Source organism: Grammomys surdaster, unplaced genomic scaffold, assembly GCF_004785775.1.
Source record: "Grammomys surdaster isolate TR1022 unplaced genomic scaffold, NIH_TR_1.0 126063, whole genome shotgun sequence".
NCBI classification, from domain to species: Eukaryota; Metazoa; Chordata; class Mammalia; order Rodentia; family Muridae; genus Grammomys; species Grammomys surdaster.
The window spans coordinates 1,652,098-1,671,685 of NW_021620873.1; the positions used below are offsets into that span (position 1 = coordinate 1,652,098).

General features: G+C 47.1%; 1 protein-coding gene across 1 annotated transcript in view; it reads right to left on the reverse strand.

The window, feature by feature from the left end:
• Nucleotides 1-3,098: 3,098 nt before the first annotated feature.
• The window catches only part of Nod2 (nucleotide binding oligomerization domain containing 2), a 40,206-nt gene continuing 23,716 nt past the window's right edge, over nt 3,099-19,588 (reverse strand). The window contains exons 7-13 of the mRNA XM_028755571.1: nt 18,053-18,136; nt 15,819-15,902; nt 15,292-15,375; nt 9,128-9,211; nt 6,758-6,841; nt 4,207-4,886; nt 3,099-4,081 (exon numbers count right to left, since the gene is read on the reverse strand). Of these exons, the coding sequence (XP_028611404.1) occupies nt 4,814-4,886; nt 6,758-6,841; nt 9,128-9,211; nt 15,292-15,375; nt 15,819-15,902; nt 18,053-18,136 (493 nt within the window). The 3' untranslated portion in view covers nt 3,099-4,081; nt 4,207-4,813. The remainder of the gene's footprint in view (nt 4,082-4,206; nt 4,887-6,757; nt 6,842-9,127; nt 9,212-15,291; nt 15,376-15,818; nt 15,903-18,052; nt 18,137-19,588) is intronic.

Consider the following 19,588-nt stretch of genomic DNA (forward strand, 5'->3'; position numbering starts at 1 on the left):
TCTCCATCTCTCTCCCTGTTCTCTGTCTCTCCATCTCTCTCCCTGTTATCTCGTTTTTCTATCCGTCTCTCTCTCCCTGTCCCCCATTCTCTCCATCTTTCTCTCCATCTCTCTCCCTGTCTCTCTCCCTATCCCCCTTTCTCTCCATCTCTCTCCCTGTTCTCTGTCTCTGTTTCTCTTCCTCCCTCCATCTCTCTCTCATTTGATAAGGAGTCTCACATGGTCCAGGTTTACCTCAATTCTGTATGTGGCCAAAGATGACCCTAGTTGGTTTTTAACTTCTACCTCCCAAGTGCTGAGATTACTAGTGTGCATGCCCAAACTTGGCTTTGACCTCTTATTTCTTCCTAACTCTCCCTGGATGGTGTCATCCAGGTCTAAGAATTCATTTTGGTACTGAGGACATCCACCACCCCATTCTCCCTGGCAGTGCCTTTTCTAGGCTCCAGGCTCATCAGAATAAATGCTTCTTTTAGGCATAGGAGACTTGACTACCCAAAACAAAAGTCTCTTCCTTCTCTTACTTGCTGTTCCCAGTCCCCAGGTGCTCAGAACTAAACTCTGTTATTCTAGACTCTTCCCTTTCCTTGGGCCCTCTCTATCTACCCATCAGCCCCTGGGCATCTGCCTCCAGAGGATCTCTGGGGTCTATCTATCTACCTAGCTCTGCCTCTTCCATACCCAGCCTGTACTAGTTCCTCAATTGCCTTCCCACTTCCTCCTCTTGTCCCCACTCTTATGAATTTGGGTCACAACTCCACATGAGATTGAAGTTCTTTGTTAAAGGAATGTTAGATCATATCTCCCCTGCTTAGAATATTCCAATAGCTTGGCCTTATTTTACATAGATAGATAGATAGATAGATAGATAGATAGATAGATAGATAGATAGAGATTCTCACCTCATAGCCCAGGCTAGATTCAAATGCTAAATCCTCCCATTGAGCCTTGTGAGTGCTGGGATTACAGGAATGTGCCACAACACTTACCGATATTCCAAGGTCAAGACCAAATCCTTGATCACGGCCATGAGAACTGGGCCTACCAACCTTTGCAAACCCATCTATTGACACCCTTTCCTCCACTCAGAGCAGCAGAATGTGTTCATTCTACAGTTGCGGCAGACCTCATAAACACTGGGTGACATAAATTCCCCCAATAGCTGTAAGCTCTAAGTAAACTGAGCTCCCTCCGGAGCTCTGAGGGGGAGTCTGGCTTCCTGTCTGTATTAGTCAGGGCTCTCTAGAGTCACAGAACTTATGGAAGTCTCTATACAGTAAGGGAATTTGTTGATGATTTGCAGTCTGTAGTCCAACTCCCCAACAATGGTCAGCAGCGGCTGTGAATGGAAATCCAAGGATCTAGCAGTTGCTCAGTCCCATAATCTTCCTTCTTCCAATGTCCTTATGTAGGTCCCCAGCAGAAGGTGTGGCCCAGATTAAAGGTGTGTACCAACATGCCTGGATCCGAGTCTTACCTTAGTCTCCTGGGATTAAAGGCGTGTACTACCTTGTGTGGGGCTAAGCTTTTGATAGCCACTATGCCTCAAGTTCAGGATCACAGGTGAGCCTTCCAATTCTGGATTGTAGTTCATTCCAGATGTAGGCAAGTTGACAACCAGGAATAGCCGCCACACTGTCATTCCCAGCTTTCAGACCTGAAGTCATTAGTTTTTTAACCCTTTTATAGCCTTCAAGGTCAGAGTCATGACATCTGCTTCAGCTATCTCTCTCCCACAAGGACACACAAGTGCCCCCCCCCCAGATAATCCATGGTCACCCTCTCCCCATTTCATGAAAATCTACAGTCTTTTCTGCTAGGTAACATTCTAGGAACTAGAACCTGATGCCTTTGAGGGACTATTACTCAACCTGATGCACAGTCAAAGACTTTCGCTGTAGGAGTCTTTGTGCAGCTGGCTCCGCGGCATGGAAAAGCTCTCTGCCCACTCACTGGTAGCCTGGTCAGCTCCTTCCCATGAAGACACAGCTTTCTCGGCTCATGAGAAGAAAGCTCCTTGGACCCTGTCTGTTTCTTTCTAAGCTTTCCTTTGAGGAAGTAATGTGTGCCTGAGACAAGCAACATATAAGGAGGAGACATTTATTTAGGCTCGCAGATCTAGAGGTTTCTATCCATAGTCTCTTGGCCTCGTTGCTGTGGCCCTGTGGCAGCACAACATGTCACAGTAGAAATGCGCTAATGCAATCTGTTACCTCAAGAAGCAAGAGAAATCAACAAGAGTTGGAGGTCCTGCTATCCCTTGAAGGGCATGATCCCCCAGTGGCCTCCCTTCCAGGTTCCACTTCCTCGGTTTTACTTCCAACAAGCCAGGCACCAAGCCATCAGCATATGTGCCTCTGAGGAACATTTAAAGCCTAGCTACAACTTCCTTCCTCGGATTTTAATAGAAAGGTATTATTTTATCCACATCCTTTCAATGGACTTGCTCTCTGCCTCTCTGTCCCTCTGCCCTCACACTGGTGCTCTGAGGACAAGGACAATAGCTGTCTGTTCTGACATAACTAGTTGATAAATTATTACTAAAGGTGGGCTTACCATCCAACACGATGCTGGACAGATGGCATTATAGCCTCTCCTTAGAGAAGGTGGTCTCATCCTTCCTCCCCCGGATCATCCGAACCAACAACAGGCAGGCCAGAGCCCCAGGAACAGAGAGAGCCCATGGGGAGATATTCTCACACAAACACTCAAGGAGATACCCCAGCATTTAGGAAGCCAGACACACAAACGACCTGTAAGGAAGCTGCGATCTACCATTGCCAGCAGCCACCTGTGTGCATGCAGATAGCAGACAGCTAAGTCTTGTGTCTGTGAGGCCAGTGCAGGAGGCTGCTGGCAGAGGAAGCCACATACCTTCCTTCTTCACCTTCTTCCTGTTAAAAGACACCTACTTCTACAGCCACTAGGAAAGAACTAAGGAAGGCCCAGAGGGCTGTCCTCATGGGCTCTGTGAGACTCGGGAATAGTTTCACACTTCACAGTGGGTTAGATAAACCCTGCTAAGTTGAAGCCAAATGTGTTTGGACTGCCAGCTATTTCTAAGAATTGCTTTTTTGCATTAGGCAATAAATGTCCCGGTAGAAAACAACACTGTTCCCCGAACGTAGAGTGTGGTACTTTAAAAAATTTGACAAGTTTGGGGGATATTTTTAACTGTTTCATCACAATGAATAACAGCTTCAGTAACTCAATAGCTTTCACCTCTGTGATTATTTATAGCTGGAAGTTCATGATCGCATTTTCTATAAAAGCACCAACTTAAAATAAAACAATGCCATGTATAAATATTAACCCGCTTTCACACGAAATCAAATGGAAAGTGGTAAAATTTGTATAATTTAAAAATTATAAAGGTGACATTTTGAAAAAAAAAAAAAAACACAAAAAGACCTTGCTCAGAAAAAAAGGGCTTGGTTTTTGTCCCCTGCTAACCTCCAACCCCCAATGTCCTAAAGCATTCTGTCATAAATAAAATGGAGCTGTCTTTCAGGAATATGTTTCAGAAGTCTGTTGTCAGAGTTCAGTTCACAGGCGCCGACGCGGGGCCTGGTGGGGTTGTTTGAAATTCTGGCCCAGATTAATTCTAAAGAGCTGCAGTTGAGGGAGGAACTGATTCCAAAGGCTCAACTATAGAGTCATTGATGTTACTGGAAACCAAAGGCCACATGTGATCCCAGCTGGAGTGTGGTCATATTTTTTCTTGTAAATCTAGAACATCCTGGGGGCAAATGGCTGTTGTTTGTGTTAAGAAAGGAGAGCAGGGTATCATGTTGGTTGTCTGAGTTGAGGTCCTGTTGGGCCTCATGCAGGGTGAATGGGGGTACCAGAGTGGGATGGCCTTCGAGGGTGAGCTGAGTCCAGACATGGCCAAAGCTGCTTCCTGAATACTCCTCTTCAAAAAAGAGAAGGAAGGTATCTTGTACGTAGATCCAGGTCTCCACACCAACAGGCGTTCAGTTAATGTCCATGCATCCCACTGACCCCCATCAGAACCCCAGCCACTCAGCCAGAGGTCAGCAACATAGTAACGGTCCTCTGGAGCTCATCCCATCCCTGGAGTCTAGAAAAGAGCAAGAGAGTAAAAGCATACTCATTAGCCAGAGTTCTCCTGAAGAACAGGCCGAAGAGGGAGGAAGGAAAGGAGGGAGGGAGAAGGAAGAAAGGGAATTTCTCAGCTTCACTTACACCATCCCGATGGGGCAGTCCAACAGTGGTGATCTGGAGAGGCAGAGAACCTGGTAGCTGTCCAGCTGGAGAAGCTCGACAGACACTTCAGAGTTCCATCAAGCTCCAGGCCTGAACACTCCCTAAAACCTCACTGGTGATGGGTCCATGATGAAAGACCAAAGATGTTGGAGTCTGCTGTTCAAGCATAAGGACAGCAACCATAGATGTCCTCACTTAGAAGAGGACCTCACATATGCAAGTATACGCCATCTTCCTCCTCCTTCATCTTCCTCCCATGGGGCCCCCCGGAGGATTGTGTCACCCACAGCTAGGGCCTTTCCCTTTTCAGTCACTAATCCTACATGATGATGCTCTCTAGAGACAGAAATGTGGTCCTCTCGGCTCACGAGTCTCTTAAGTCAGTTGAGTTAACAACCAAGACCAATCATCATGCCTCCTCGGGAAAAGTCAATTCCGGACAGCATTGGGGTGTCTTTCTCTGCAAGCAGGTGATTAAACTGCATCCAGAAAAACAAAATCCAGCCCTGAGTGGCTCAGGGATACTGCCTGATATTATTCAGGCTCCACAGTCCAGGCCTCCACGGCCCACTGTCAAGCTGAGATGTCACAGCAGAAGTCTGGCGTCACTGGAGCTGAGTATTTGGATTTCCTCCAGGGAGAACGTGTTCCCTCGAAGCCTGCAGGGATGAAAGGAAGTGAGGTCTGAGTGGAGAGAGAGCTGTAAGCGAAGGCTTGCAAGGAAAAGCAGCCATCTTTAAACCTATGCCTGGCAGGAGGATGGGAGATGGGAGCTGATGCTCAGCCCCAACCTCAGGTTCAGCAGATGGAAGGGGGTTCTGTTTTGAGGGTTCTGTTTTTTACCATCAGCCACCCAGGGCTGTTCCTGACCAGTCCACAGAATGAGCAAGGCACTATGACTGGCCACAGTCCACAACACTGGGCCATGCCAGCTACAGACTCCCCAAGGCCAGCTATTGTTGTTCAGCCAATAATCACATCTGTTAAGAATGAAGTGGGTTAAGTCTGTGCCCACCTAGCGTCATCAACAATCAGCAAAGCACACCAGAGGCCTTAAGTGTCAGCCTGAGGCTGGTCTACTCCTTGAAGATGGAAGAGGACATTTTTTAGGACTAAGCAATTATATTAAAAAAAAAACCCAGCAGCAACACAAACAAACAAAAGCTGTCTTAAATGCTAGACTACTGGCCCTCACCAGGAATGAGACTGCAGTCACACAGGAAGTGGACTACCCAGGAAGTGGACTGTCTCCAGCCCAAGCAATTTCAGAAGGTTTGGTTTTCATTTCAGTCTTTGAGATCTGTTTGTATGAAACACAAGCTCAAATGGGACCTGTTCTAGGTAATAGGCCTTGTGGGTCTGCAGCCAGCTCTAAGAGTCTGCCCACCTAAGAAGGGCCAATGTTTCTCCTCCTTTGGTTAAACATCTGACACTGGGAACAAGACTCCAAGCCAGACATGGCGGTGAGCACCTGTAATCCCAGCACTTGGGAGACAGAGGCAGAGGAATTAGGAGTTTATCCTTGGCTACACCGTGAGTTTGAAGACAGCCTGGGTCATATGAGATTCTGTCTGGGAGGGGGAGGGGGAGTGGGCAAGCAGAAGGACAGAGAAAATAGGGCCTAGAGTTGACAACAGTTTTGAGAAAATACTAAAAAAAAAAAAAAAAAAAAAAGTGCTTGTTTTGTTTTGAGACAGGAGCTTGCCCAGACTCTAGCCTCCTGAGTACTATGTTCACAGGCATGTACCATCATCATACCTGATCTGAGTACTATGTTCACAGGCATGTACCATCATACCTGATCTGAGTACTATGTTCACAGGCATGTACCATCATCATACCTGATCTGAGTACTATGTTCACAGGCATGTACCATCATACCTGATCTGAGACACAGAACCTTATAGTGGTAGCTTTCACTCATGATGTGTTAAGCCAGTGCATGAGAAACAAGGAACCTAGATCAGGTTGAATCCGGATGCCTTTTGCAAAGACTGAGGCTTTTAATGCTACAAGTGTGGGCTCACCATACTGCAGTCCCCACCCTGTGTAGCCTCCAGAATGCAGAGGTACTAAGGGTCTCACATAGCATCCTCAGTAGACAGGAGGGGCAGCTACTGTGGCCAGAAGGACAGCATGGGGCTCTTGTTCTAATTATCTAACCAAATCCCTACTCTTACTTTGCTGCTTAGAACACCAACGTTTCAGAATAAATACTCCTGGTTTTATACTCCCACCCCCACTCCCCTCTCTGAGTTTCACTGTAACCTGGGCTGACCTAGAACACAAATTCCTTACTGGAATCAGTTAAACACCACCACACCCAACACGACTATTTGAAGCAAAACTGGCCCTACTTGGAGATACCGATTTCCTTCACAGCCAGAGATGTAAACCTACTGTGTGCAGAATGCCAACTGTTGATCACACTGATCTTCACAATCCCACCATTCTTCTCTCCTCTCCTCTCCGCTCATGGATATGAAACTCAAGCCTTGGAGAGGCAAAGAAGTTTCCCCAGGGGCCTTACCAAACTTCCAGAATGGTACTGTTCCTGTTGAGGGCCTGCAGGAGGGCTTCTGCGCCCCGGTAGGTAATGCCATTGTTGGACAGTCTGGAAGAGAGGTAGACAGGATGAGCTACTACAGGACTTTGTTTTCCACTGAGCCCATCCGGTTCCAGGAAGCCTGCTGCTCCAGCCCTGTGAGATGATCCACGGCGGGCAATGCTTCTGTAAAGAGAGCCTCTCTTCCACTCACCACACTAGACACACACTGGGAAGGGCACAAGGGCTAAGGAGCCACAGCTCATCGCCAGGTTCAGGGTTCAGGTCCAACCTCTACCATTTGCTGATCAATCTTCAGCAAATTCACCTGAATAAGGAAAGACCCACCTCACAGGGAGTAAGAAATGAACAGAAAATGACAAAGCAAGAGCTCTTGACCCAGCACCTCACTGACAGGAAGTAACTCACAAACAGTGATGTTCGGGGACATAGGTCAGAGACAGAGGCTGGGACAGGAGCTGATCCACATGGAAACTTTTGCTCCTTGCCTTCTAAGAACCACCGCTCCATCTGCCTTCATCCTCGACACTGGCCTGTTGCATATCTACTATCAAGGCGATGCTAAGAACAACCCCAGTGTGTGCTAAGCTTTTCCTGTGTGCCAGCTCTCTACCTACTTACATCAGTGCGTGCTCAGAACCCATGAGGAGGCCAGTTACTATCCCTTTACACTTGAGGCAACGAAGGCATCTGTCCAGGGAGAGAGGCTGTCTGCCTGCGAAGCCTGGACTCCAACCAACACTTGGCAGAGAAGACACTGGAAAAGGAAAGCGGTGGGCGAGCTCTCTCTCTCTCTCTCTCTCTCTCTCTCTCTCTCTCTCTCTCTTTCTCTCCCTCTCCATCCTGGTTCCCTCCCTTTAACACCTCACACTGTAGAGAGATATAAATGATATAGATATATTGAAATGGATATTATGAAGAAATCAGTATGGGGTAATTATTCTACTCAGGATGCTGAATAATCAGCCTGAAGACAAGTGACACAGGACACTCCCCACCTCCATCACTGCCTGGCCTCCTTTCAGATCAAGGGAGGCAAAGTGTGGCAATGACAAAGGACAAACCTGCCACAACCACACCGATCAATGATGTCCCACGTGTCCCCATGCGCTCCAACAGCACTTGCTGTTCTGTGCATGCTGTGATTCCTAGTGTAATAGGAGCCTTTCCAGTTTGAATGCAAACACCACCTTCTTAAGAGAGGCCTTGTCCAAAAGACAACACCACACATACCCATGGCACATCCCCCTCCCAACCAGAAATGAGCCTTTTGTTTGCCATCTGTCTCCTGCATTAGAATACGAGAGACGGAAGAACATGAGCCCACTCTGTCCTAGCCACCTGACCTAAGAATAAGAACATAAGAACATGTCTTATGTGAACACATAGATGAGTGTGCCAGCTTTTCTCACATCAATGGCTGAACGCACACATAAGCAAACACCAACACTCATACCGCATAACACACCAGGTGACACTACTGGAGCTGGCCATCCAAATAGCCCGTCTGCCTGAGCATCAGAAGCCCTTAGGGGAAGGAGTATACCTGTAAGTCACACAGCGGATACATTCATCAGCCTCCCTATCCCAGTTCCCTCAACTTGCATTTCTAATTCCGGGAGTTGTTTGCTGAGATGTGCCACTCTCTGCAGCAGCAGTTCTCAACCTTCATGATGCTGCAACCCTTTAAAACCCTCTCCACATGTCGTGGTGACCTCCAACCATGAAATCATTTTCCTTGCTACTTCATAATTGCAATTCTGCTGCTGTTATGAATCTTAATGCAAATATCTGTGTTTTCCAATGGTCTTAGGCGACCCCTGTGAAAGGGTGGTTAGAACCCCCAAAAGGCTTCAACCCACAGGTTGAGAACCACTGCTCTACCCTCATGGAGCAAGCTCAGCCACGTGAGAGTAAGCTGGAGGTTCAGAACTGACAACCCCACAAGACACACCTATTGCAAAAAGAAGTTTACTTGAGGAGAAGTATCCCGAAGCTCCACTCTTGGGTTGGGTAGGTGTTAAGCATGTTTGGCCAACTCCCGAAGGCTCCAGTTGCAGGAGTTCTAATCTCCTTCGTGATAACTGACCCCAGATCCACCCTCCACAGTCACCATTCCTTCCTGCTGCATCCAACCTTTCTTCGTGCAGTGTTTCCCAGAACCACTCAGATGCCAGGTAGGCAACAGATACAGGCATCCTTACGTGCCCACACCAAGGCATGCTCTACCCACCAGACACCTCAGTGAGGTTTCCAGAGCTAGCCAGAGCCTGACCTCAGACCTCAAAACTTCTCTTCACGCTGGGCATTATTGTACCATCACAGGGTACTTACTTCAAGAATTTCAAAGTTGAATTTCTCTTGAGTCCTTCTGCGAGAGAACATACTCCTTCGTCACAGATACGGTTTTCCTCTAGGCTGCCAAGAACAGAGAAGAAGTCAAGTTTTCCTTGGACATTGACTGTGGAGGAAGATGTCAGGAAGGGTTGACCTCCTCTTTTAAAGAATCCCAACAATGCAGAAAAATAAGAGTAGACAAGAGAGGTGAGGGCCTCAATTCTAGGGACAGCCGTGCCAAAGTGCTCCATGGTTCCCATCGTCAGCAGCTATGAATACTCTTTCTTTCCTAAATCAACACGAAACTTCATTTTGGTATGAGAAGCTATGTAGTTCGTGAAGGAGATGGTATTTCCTGCTTTCCACTGCAACCAAAATTGGCCAAGTGACACACACAGTGTCATGGGTACACAAGGAAAGCTGACAGATGGGAGCTCCAGGAATGCTTCAGAAAGGGAGGTGCTCTGCCTGTCTCTCGCCCTTGTACCATACAGAGACTTAATCCCGAAAAAAAATACAAAAGTAGTTGCTGCAGATGGAACAGCTACCTTGATCATGAGGTGAAGAGACACGCTAAGCATGATGGGACAGGAAGAGATGGAGACAGGCGAGGCCCTGGTAACCTGCTGTAGATACCACTCCAGCTCTACACTGCCTACCTCCAGACTTCCCAGACACAAGAAAATCAACCTTTACTGGCTTAGGCCTCACAGATGGAAAAAAAGCCTCCCAGGCTTTCTATTATGTGGCCAAATTAACTTACACAAAATCTGGCCTGAGTTTGCCTCCATACTTTTGAGTTCCTTGCAGCAAACTGTAACTTAATTTAGCATGCAAACGAAGTGCAATCTAACAAGAATATATTCTTGCAGTGAGTAGCTAGGTTTCAGACAATCACAACACCCACACTTCAGCAGGTCACAGGCTGGCAACTCATTATACCACATCCAAATGAGGCAAGTGGAGAGCTGTTGCCAACTAGTTATTTCCATTTCCTATCTGTATGTACTGCTGCCATTGTTGCTGGGTGGAGCTATCTGAACTCCTCCTAGTTCCTAGTACCAATCTGTAGATCAGTCTATGTTCATATTAACTCTGCTAAATCTACTTTGTCTAGAGTTCTTTTATACCCAGCTAACCAATACCCATGCCCCACCCCCCACTAATTTAATAAAAAAAAAAAAAACAAAACCTTGTTTTGTTGTGGGAAGCTATGTATTTAGAACAAACAAACAAGGCATTTCCTACTCTCTGCTATAGCCAGAGTTGGACAAGCAATAAATCATCATTATAAGCAATACCTCACAATGAGGTGCTTCTCTACTAAGAAGAGATGGGGATAATTCCCAATCCGCATATAATGAATGTTGCTTCCTCAGATCCAAGGCCTCTCCAGTTGTACAACAGTTTCCCATGAGATTGAAACATATTATCTGCAGGGAAGTTCCTTAAGCAAAAAGGTAAACAATTCAAAATTCCTTCAGGAAGTCCCTGAAACTGACCAGATTCACTAGGCCCCTCCCTGCCACAATAAACAAAATCTGAGAGTCTGTCCCAGAGGGATAAAGCAAAGAAGATTCTCAGATATGCCCAACTATAAAGACAGTTCTGAGACCAGTCTGGAGGAAACGACTGCCTGGAGGAAAAAGAAACCAACCCAGCTGCCTAAAACAGGTTCAGACCAACTCAGTCACTTGGAAAGGACATTCTTCAACTTATTGAACTCCCTGTAGGCTGTGCAGTGTGCTCTAGGTTCCAAGCTTTTCAAGTTGTCACTCATGCTGGGGTGGGCTTTGGTGATGCAGCTGTCTTTGAGTCATTTCTGCTTCTGCAAGTAACCCCTTACCATATTCCTGCAAGTAACCCCAATAAAACTCAGGGTTCACCAGTGGTGGTATCCATACTTTGGTCTGTTGTGGGCTCCCTATCTGGGGTGAGTAGACTTGTGTGTTATGTCTCCCCAGGAAAAGTTGTGTCACACAAAATAATTGGCACCTGAACAGGGACACAACAGAACCAAAGATGAGTTGGGGAGGAGCAAACACAAGGTCCTAGCTACGAGTAGCAAGACCTGCAGTAGACATGCAGTTGAGGTGTTGCTGAGAGGGGTGGGGTATGCATATCTAATAGAATTATCATTTCTCACACAGTATGTCTTTGTACTATGACAACGTTTGCATGGTTCTTGCTGTAGGTAAGGTGCAACTAATTGTGATGGCGTGTCTGTGGGAAGACTCCCAAGACAACAGTCTTCATCTATGTAGTATGGGGAGGCATGTCTGCTTGCTGAGTGGGGTCCACCATATGAAGATGGAAGTTCCCTGAAAACAGTTAAAGGTTTAGAGGAAATTTTGCAGTCTTTGAGATGAGCATACAAGGGTCAATACGGTTGGCAAGCATCAGCAGGGGTTGCCTGGCCTCTGTTGTAGGTGGTTAGCAATTCATCCAAAGCTGAGATCGAGGCCAACCAGGAGCGTGTTTGTGTAAAACAGAAACTTGTTTGTGGAAAGGAGCAATTGCAATTCAAAAGAGAGATGTGACAGGCATTCTCCATGTTGGCCTCTGATTTGACAACTTAATTAGATAAACAAGGGGTTAAGAGAGAAATGACAAAAGTGATAAAAGATACCCTCTAAGTCGAACCTTCAGTAAAAAAAAAAAAAAATGAAAAATGAAAAAATAAAAAAAAAAATCTGTAATTCAACAAACAAAAGGGGAGGGGGGGAGGCATTAACAAGGATCCAATGCAAAAACTCCTGTGATCAGAAAATACTCAACACTTGTACTGACGGAATTAGGGAAGGGTTTTAAATAATGCAAGAGCCTATCTCAGCCTGGCTTGTGAGGCCACGGGACATGGGAATGAACAGGCTCAGGTCTGCTGTGGAGGCAGAAACACTGAGTAATATAATTTCCCATGCCTTCTTAAAACGAGGGCTGCATACCCACCCCCCAGACATTATGAGGGAAGTCAGTTTCCAGGGGAGAATGAATGGCTTATTAAAGCCTTAAGAACAATTGGCTATGATCGTCTGAAGTCCCCATAAACATCAGGAATTGGATGACCATGGAGGAGGAGCAAATATTATTGGGGGAACTGGGAATACAAGTGGCTATGTTTGAACCCCAGTTCACTGGGCCAGACAGAACTGCATTCACAGAGAAATTAAAGAAAAGGCTGATGCAGCGGGGACCTGCCGATGGAGCACGGCTGCTCCAGGGCCGTCAAAGCTTTGCTGAGCCCATTGGTGAAGCAAGGTCTTTATGAAGAGGAAAGGCTTTGGCAGATCTCTGTGACCTAGACTAGCATGTAAGAAGCATTTGTGAGGTAAGAGAACAACCTAAAGGAAAATAAATGAATGTGCCTGTGAATGTAAAGAAGCCGCAGGTATCCTGGGAACTCTTGGCAGATTTTCCCACCCCATCCTGCCTATGCTGTCCGTCCTCTGTATGACTTGATAAAGCCTGTTATATGAAATCAGGACAAAAAGGCTCACGAGGCTTCCAAGCAGGCTAAGGTCCTTGTAGGACAGGCTAAGAAGCTATGTGCCCCACTACCCCAAGTGTCTCTTCCTGTTAGAAATCACCAAGAGCTCAAAAGGCTATAGCCGGTGACTATGGCAAAAACACCCTGAACAATTGGTTCTTATAGAGTCTTGCTGTCGGTCATAAAAAGAAGCAAAAGCTATGTACCCAACACTAGAACAGCAACTGCAAGAGGTGAAATATATAACGGTTCCACCTCAGTGATGAAAAACACTTAACCTGATGAAGAGCTGGACTAAAGGCCTCCTGAACAAGCTAATTTCCAGTGTGGCACAAAATCAAACTCTACAAAGGTGACACACGTACTTAATAGTGAAACAGTGTCTACAAGCCCTAGACCAGTGTCATACAGGCTGTCCTTTAAAGCCACTGAGAATCACCCAGTAAATAAACCAGCAGCTAAGTAATTTAAATCCAAAGTGTATCCTATATAATAAGTTAAAAAGAAGGAAGAGGAAGGAAGGGAAGGGAAAGGAAAGAAAGAAAGACTCCCAGAGGCTATAATGTTATTTAATAAAAATCCCAGTGCCAGAGATGGGCTATCTCCCTATGAGATGTTGGCCAGAAAAACCTCTGAGGTCCCTTAAATAAAAACATATTGTTAGTGTTGATCATTGCCAGAAGCAAACAGTAAGATTCATTGCTGAAGACACCACATGTGTGTGCTTGACAGAACATGGAGGAAGTTATGTTGGGACAGAACTGAAAATCTTCACCCTGCTGGCTGGCTTGCATAGTGCCAAAGGGGCATTACAGGCTGATAGTGGACTGTCACCGACATTTCTGCACGGCTGTGGATCCTACGCGCTGAAATGCCAACACGCTTGGCAAGATGTTCCTGCGTGTGCAGTAGTGGCTCAGCTGTCATGGGTAACATCAACAGCCTTCCGATTGGATTTCAGGCCCACTCCACACATGGAGTTCATGTTTGATGTTGTAAGCCAGTGTGGCCAAGGAGGTCAAAGGTCCCAATGATGCTGTAAGTCAGTATGGCTGTGGAGGTCAAAGGTTCCCATGAGAAAACAACTTCCTTGGTTTTTCTAGGTAGAGGTTTTTCTAGGTAGATGTGCTATGCATGTCCAACTACCCTCTGAACATGTGTGTTACACCCATAGACAACCATTGTTGTCAAGTTCCACTCATATCCACTGGTGACGTTCCAAAGAACGAGTGACTATTACTGTGGAATGGTGGCCTGTTTCTTAGCTATAGGTGGCCATATATAGTGACCTCCTCCAAGGCTCATAGACCATTGCAAAAGAGGGACAAAAAGATTGTAAAAGCCAAAAACAGGAGTGTTGTGCAACAGCTTCTTCGGAGATTAAAGCATTCCATCCTACAGGAAAGCTCCTTAAACAGAGAGGTAAACAACTCAAAATAGCTTCAGGAAGTCCCTAAAACTGACCAGATTCACCATCTTCTCTTCCCCATTCTCCCATTCCCACCGGAGTAAACAACAAAAGCTGTGAGTCCCTCTCAGATAAGACAAGCTGCATAGAAGACGCAGACCATTCTAGCTGCCTGGAAGAGGCTTAGACCAACTGAGGCACCTGGAAAGGACACTTTTCAACCTCTTGAGCTGTCTGCAGGCTGTGCAGTGTGCTCCGGGTTCCAAGTGTGGTGAGCTATCACCATGCTGCGGTGGGATTTGGTGATGCACCTGTCTTTGAGTCATTTCTGTTCCTGTAAGTAATCCCTCACTGTATTCCTATAAGTAACCCCAATTAAACTCATGGTTCTCCAAGCTGGAGTTTGGTGGTATCCATACTTCTGTCAGTCATGGACTCCCTATCTGGTGTGTCTTGCATCTCCCCAGGAAATGTTTTGTCACGCAACACCTCCACACTGTGTCTGTGCTTTGCTGTTTGCTGGAGAAATCACTCAGCATTTGTTTTCTCGCACTATTCTATCTGGAACTGCAAAGGTACCTCTGGAGGTGGAGACACTGGCAGTGTCTACACAATGGATAACTTGGTGTCTGCTTCAGGTGTCATACGCACACTTTGTGGCTTATCTATCGTTCAGTGATCCCAAACTCCACTGACGAGCATCTGAAGTGACCTTTGACTTCTGAGGTGACCTTTGACTCTAACAGCCAGTGTTCTAAAGAGCTCAAACTCATTTGGAAATACGAGACTTCCCAAGCACTAGCACTCGTGGTACTACTGTTGCAGTTGTTGGCGGCTGCCGTAGTAGCAGTACCTCACCGCTACAATGGCTTTGCATTTATGGAATATGTACACATATGGCAGAGCTATATTAAGCGCATATACACATGGCAGGCACTATATTAAGCTCTCAACCAGCAATACCTTCCTTAATTCTTAAAAAACATCTTTCTGAAGCTGGGAGCATTCTGGCTTTTGGCTCTCAGGTAGAAACCTGTAATCTGGGCATGACTTTAATTTGCCTGCTTGATTCCAGAGTGTGTGGTCTTCGCCATTACAGCATGTACAGGCAATAGATGAGCCAGCAAGCCAACATATCCACGGAGATAAAAAAGAATTAGCAGTGAAGCGCCAGGCTCTGCAGGCGTCACACGACTCACAGCCAACATCGACTGATTCCCCACACGAGCTTCCGTGGACGAGACTAGGCAATCCCCCGTAACTCACCAGAGTTCCTCTAGTGACTTGTTCTTCTCCAGCATCAGTGCTAGGGCTTGGGCACCCACGCTGCCAATGTTGTTTCCTACCAGGCTAGACAGAACCATAGAATAAAAGCCAATCAGAATAGAGGGGGACCTCAGAGACCAACTGACCTATGAACAGTGAGAGACAGACAGGTGAATGAAGCACCCTTCATTTTAGACATACTAACTGATTGTAGCGCCCCCTCACCCAAAGGTCAGGAGCAGCCTCCAAACCCCTCCCCAACTGGCCAGCCAGCTTCAATGGATCAAAACGGGTCCTAAAGATATGATGGTTTCAACTCACAACTGTCCATTTACTAACATGGAATCGTGACTCTAAAAGGAGGGAGAGTCACCTCCAGATTCACCCCCAAATCCTCAAGTTCCCAAGTCCATGGGTCTTTCTTATTCCCTACTACGAGGGAGTGTGTACAAAGTTCAGTGAGCTTCAAAACCGTCCCCACCGCCTAGCACCCCCATGACAATGAGACGACACATCTTGCAGCTTACCTGAGCCACTTCAAGCTCTGGTGATGGGCCACAACTTCAGCCAGGGCTTGGGTGCCCTTATCACCCACACTGTTGCCCCAGAACCTGAGGTGTTGATAGAGTGTGTTTTAGGCATGTGTTCATGTGCTTCCCTAGCGCCCCTCCGCCCCGGGGGGGGGTGTCTCAGGAGTCCCAGCCACGTGGACCTACCACACCATTTGGTAAGATGACCAAACTCCACTCAGGGTTTTCAGTGGCCTTAAAGCCTTTAGCAAAGGTTCGTGGACCCACCCCTCAGTGTGGAGGAACTTACCCTCAGTGGTAGTTCACAGGGTTGTGATTTTTTTTTTTTATCTCCCTCACATTGAGTCCAGATTTGTTTCCTGGTAGCTGTCACCTATTGCAAGTCTATAACTATTCTCAGAGACTAGCTAGAACAGTGCTAACTCTTCCTGGACAAGCTGGCCTTTCATCTCTTTTTCCATCTTAATCCCTCTGTTTCTATGATGCCCAGGTCCTTTACCTTCTGAGCTACTTTCCTCCGACCCACTATAGGTTGGAAATGGTCCTCACATTCTGACCCATACACTCAGAGACTCGCCCTGGAATGTGGATACAGGTGAGCAAAGACAGCCGCACTGGGTTGGCATAGCACTTTCATGCACGCTGCAAAATTGTTAATGAAGTTGGTTGCCAACTTCAATAGGCTGAGAAACACTTAAGAGATACAGCCCACCTCTGCAGGTGTTAGCAAGAGTGCTTCCAGAAACAGTCCGATGGCATGAGGGGTAATGAGCTAACCAATTAATAAATCCCTTCATGGAGTCGTAATGTGACAGCATTAGTGGCAGGAGGTAAATAGGAGTATGGCTCATGGAAGGTCACCTGGGGTATGTGTCCTTTGGGCCATGTATTGCCCCGAGTCTCTTTCTACGTCCTGCCTCCACTTGCTGGTCATGAAGAGGACAGCTGTTCTCTCCCTCAAGTTCCTGCCACCGTGATGTTCAGCTCAAGCTCAAGACGCCAAACAATCATGAACTAAAACCTCTGAAACTGTCTGTCAAAAATAAACATATCTTCCCTAAAGTTATGTGTCGGATATTCTAGTACTAGCAACAAAGAGGTAATCAATCCGTTAGATTAGGGATGGACTGAGGTGGGGCTTTATGGGAATGCTGCTCTGCAGATAAGGCACTGTGATAAGGCAACAAAAGTCTGGGAACATCCAAAGTGCCCATCAACGGGCGACTGTCAAATAGATTACATAAAGCCACCAGCCAGTGGAATGCTGTGCCACTCTTCTTAAAATGAGCTCACACTGGTCTGAAGATGCCCATGCTATGTGTGAGGCAAAAGGAGGGGCCAGGCTCACAGAGCAGTTCACAGCTTATGAAAGTGTTTAAGGTTTTATCTCAGTCCCCGGTGCCATCCCTGAGCCAGAAAGGGATCTTTAAAAGATGTTAAATGGAAGCCAGACATGGCGGCTTCTGACGCCTTTAATCCCAGCACTTGGGAGGCAGAGGCAAGTGGATCTCTGAGTTCAAGGCCAGCCTGGTTTACACAGTGAGTTCTAGGACAGCCAGGGCTACACAGAGAAACCCTGTCTGGAAAACCATAAAAGCTAAATGGGACATAAATGTCCAGTTGTGACAGGTGAGACCTCAGGCAGAAGGGAGCTCCATGGCAATAAGGCCTTGTTTCTTGTCTATTCTGTTGCTGCTAACACAGCCAGAAAGGGCACTGACTTCAGATTACCAGTCTCTTTCCTGCCTCACATGGAGTTTGTAGGCAACTAGTCTGCCAGAGCATTGGGTCAAAACATCTGGGCCCTATGGTTATACTTCCTTCCTATACCTTAGATCCCACAATCCCCAGTTCTTGACATCTGACCCCTCCCTTGGAAGCACAGCATCGGATCTTTCTATATTATCCCTGGTGTTCTTGAGAAGCACAAGGTACTTCCCAGGATAGCCCAGTGCTGAGCACCCACTCCTGAAAACAAGAAGGCTCAGGTCTCCAGTTCAAGACACAGGCCTCTCCCTATCCTCGATACCGAGAATCTCCCACTTACCAGGTGAGAAGGTGAGCTGAGGCAGCTCAGAAGCAGCCTAGCTCCGCCCACACTCACCCCAGCCCACCCACCCTTCCATTTGGAGCTAGGGCTGCCTGGGGACTCTTCAGGTGAAATGCTCGCCTGCCCCTAAATCTGTGAAAGCCCCACGTTCCTTCGTGTGCACCCTCTGAACCAAACCTACCCCAGGAACTGCAGGGAGGTGTTGCTCTTGAGCCCCTGGGCCAGCACCTCGGCTCCAGCAGCTGTAATATGATTGTTTCCCACCCTGGAAGGAAGACACAGAAGATCAAGGAAGGTAGGGCATGCCGGCACCCGGCCTCTCCTGGGGTGTATGTAGTAGGGACACTCTGCGAAGCAAGTGGTTCCTGCCACTTGGGTGTGGTTTTCCAAATAGGTCTGGGCAAGAGTCAGAGTAGAAAGCTGTCCTGGCTTTCTGTTTCCTGGTTTCCCTAGGAAATTGTCACCTCTTTCGTTCTTGGTCTCAGGCATCCTCAGTATACCCCCTAGTGTACCCCTCCAGCCCCACCCCCCGTGACTTCAAGCCCACTGTCACTAGGGGCGGCACTGGCCTATTCTGAAGGGACATGGAAAAGAGGAATCAGAGTGTTCAACAACGCCGAGCACACTGAGGAGGAAGGCAGGCAGGCAGGGTCACAAGGGTGCAGCAATCAGCAAGGACAAGACCATGAAAAGCTATGCTCCAGCGTAGCTAGACCTACTCTCCTCTGACAGCTCAGAGCTGTCACCCACAAGGCAAGCTTTCTAGAATAGATACAAATCCATTTCATCTTTCCAAGGCAATTGAAACCACCCTGGCACACAACAATCATATGGGGTAGGTGTGGCCATCTCATCTCAGACAGCATGTGGTATCAAGAAGGTAACCCAAGACCTTTGCTGGGCAAGTTAGCTTTGAGACCACTCCAGTGGCCTCATGAATTCCCAGAACAACTACTTCCTCCAATCCATCTCCTTCATACAGGGTCAATCCCCTGCCTCCACAGCTCCCTCCTCATTCTCCTACCCGTAGGCATTTTCTGCTCTTGTAATCCCTTCTCTGAGCACTGAGCTAACATAAGGATACACAAGCTGGAAGCTTACATAATTTACCCACGATCCTTCAGTCTCTCAGCTTACTATATAAAGCACGCACTGTACTGTACCAGCTCTTTATGTGTGTTAACTCCATCCTGACAGTCTTTCAGACGGCTGTAAATATGATCCCCATTTTAAGGAAAGAGACAGGAACAAACGCATCAGATCCAACCAGCTCACGCAGCTAATAAGGTTCAGATCTCTGGTGTCTGTATTCCAACCAGGGGACAGCCTAGTTCCAGAGTCTGCTTCCCAGCACAATGAGAACACCATGGACTGGCCACAAACCTAGGCCTCCAGTTCTGAGTCCAACAGCCGGTGCTACCCACAGATTTCACTAGATGGCTGGACCAGATGAGATGAGCAGGTGGCAGTGGTAAAAGGGAGCTTTTTGTACAAAGTAGCACCTGTGGCCTGGGCCTTTGTAGCCCTGAGATGAGCTGCATGGCCAAGTTTTAAAATGGTATACCTCATTCCCAAAGGCAGCCAGCAGGCAGAAAATAAGAGATGGAACTATTCTTCACTATCTTTGCTATTGCTTCACATCATAAAAGGCATGAATATCAGAGAGAGAGAGAGAGAGAGAGAGAGAGAGAGAGAGAGAGAGAGAGAGAGAGAGAGA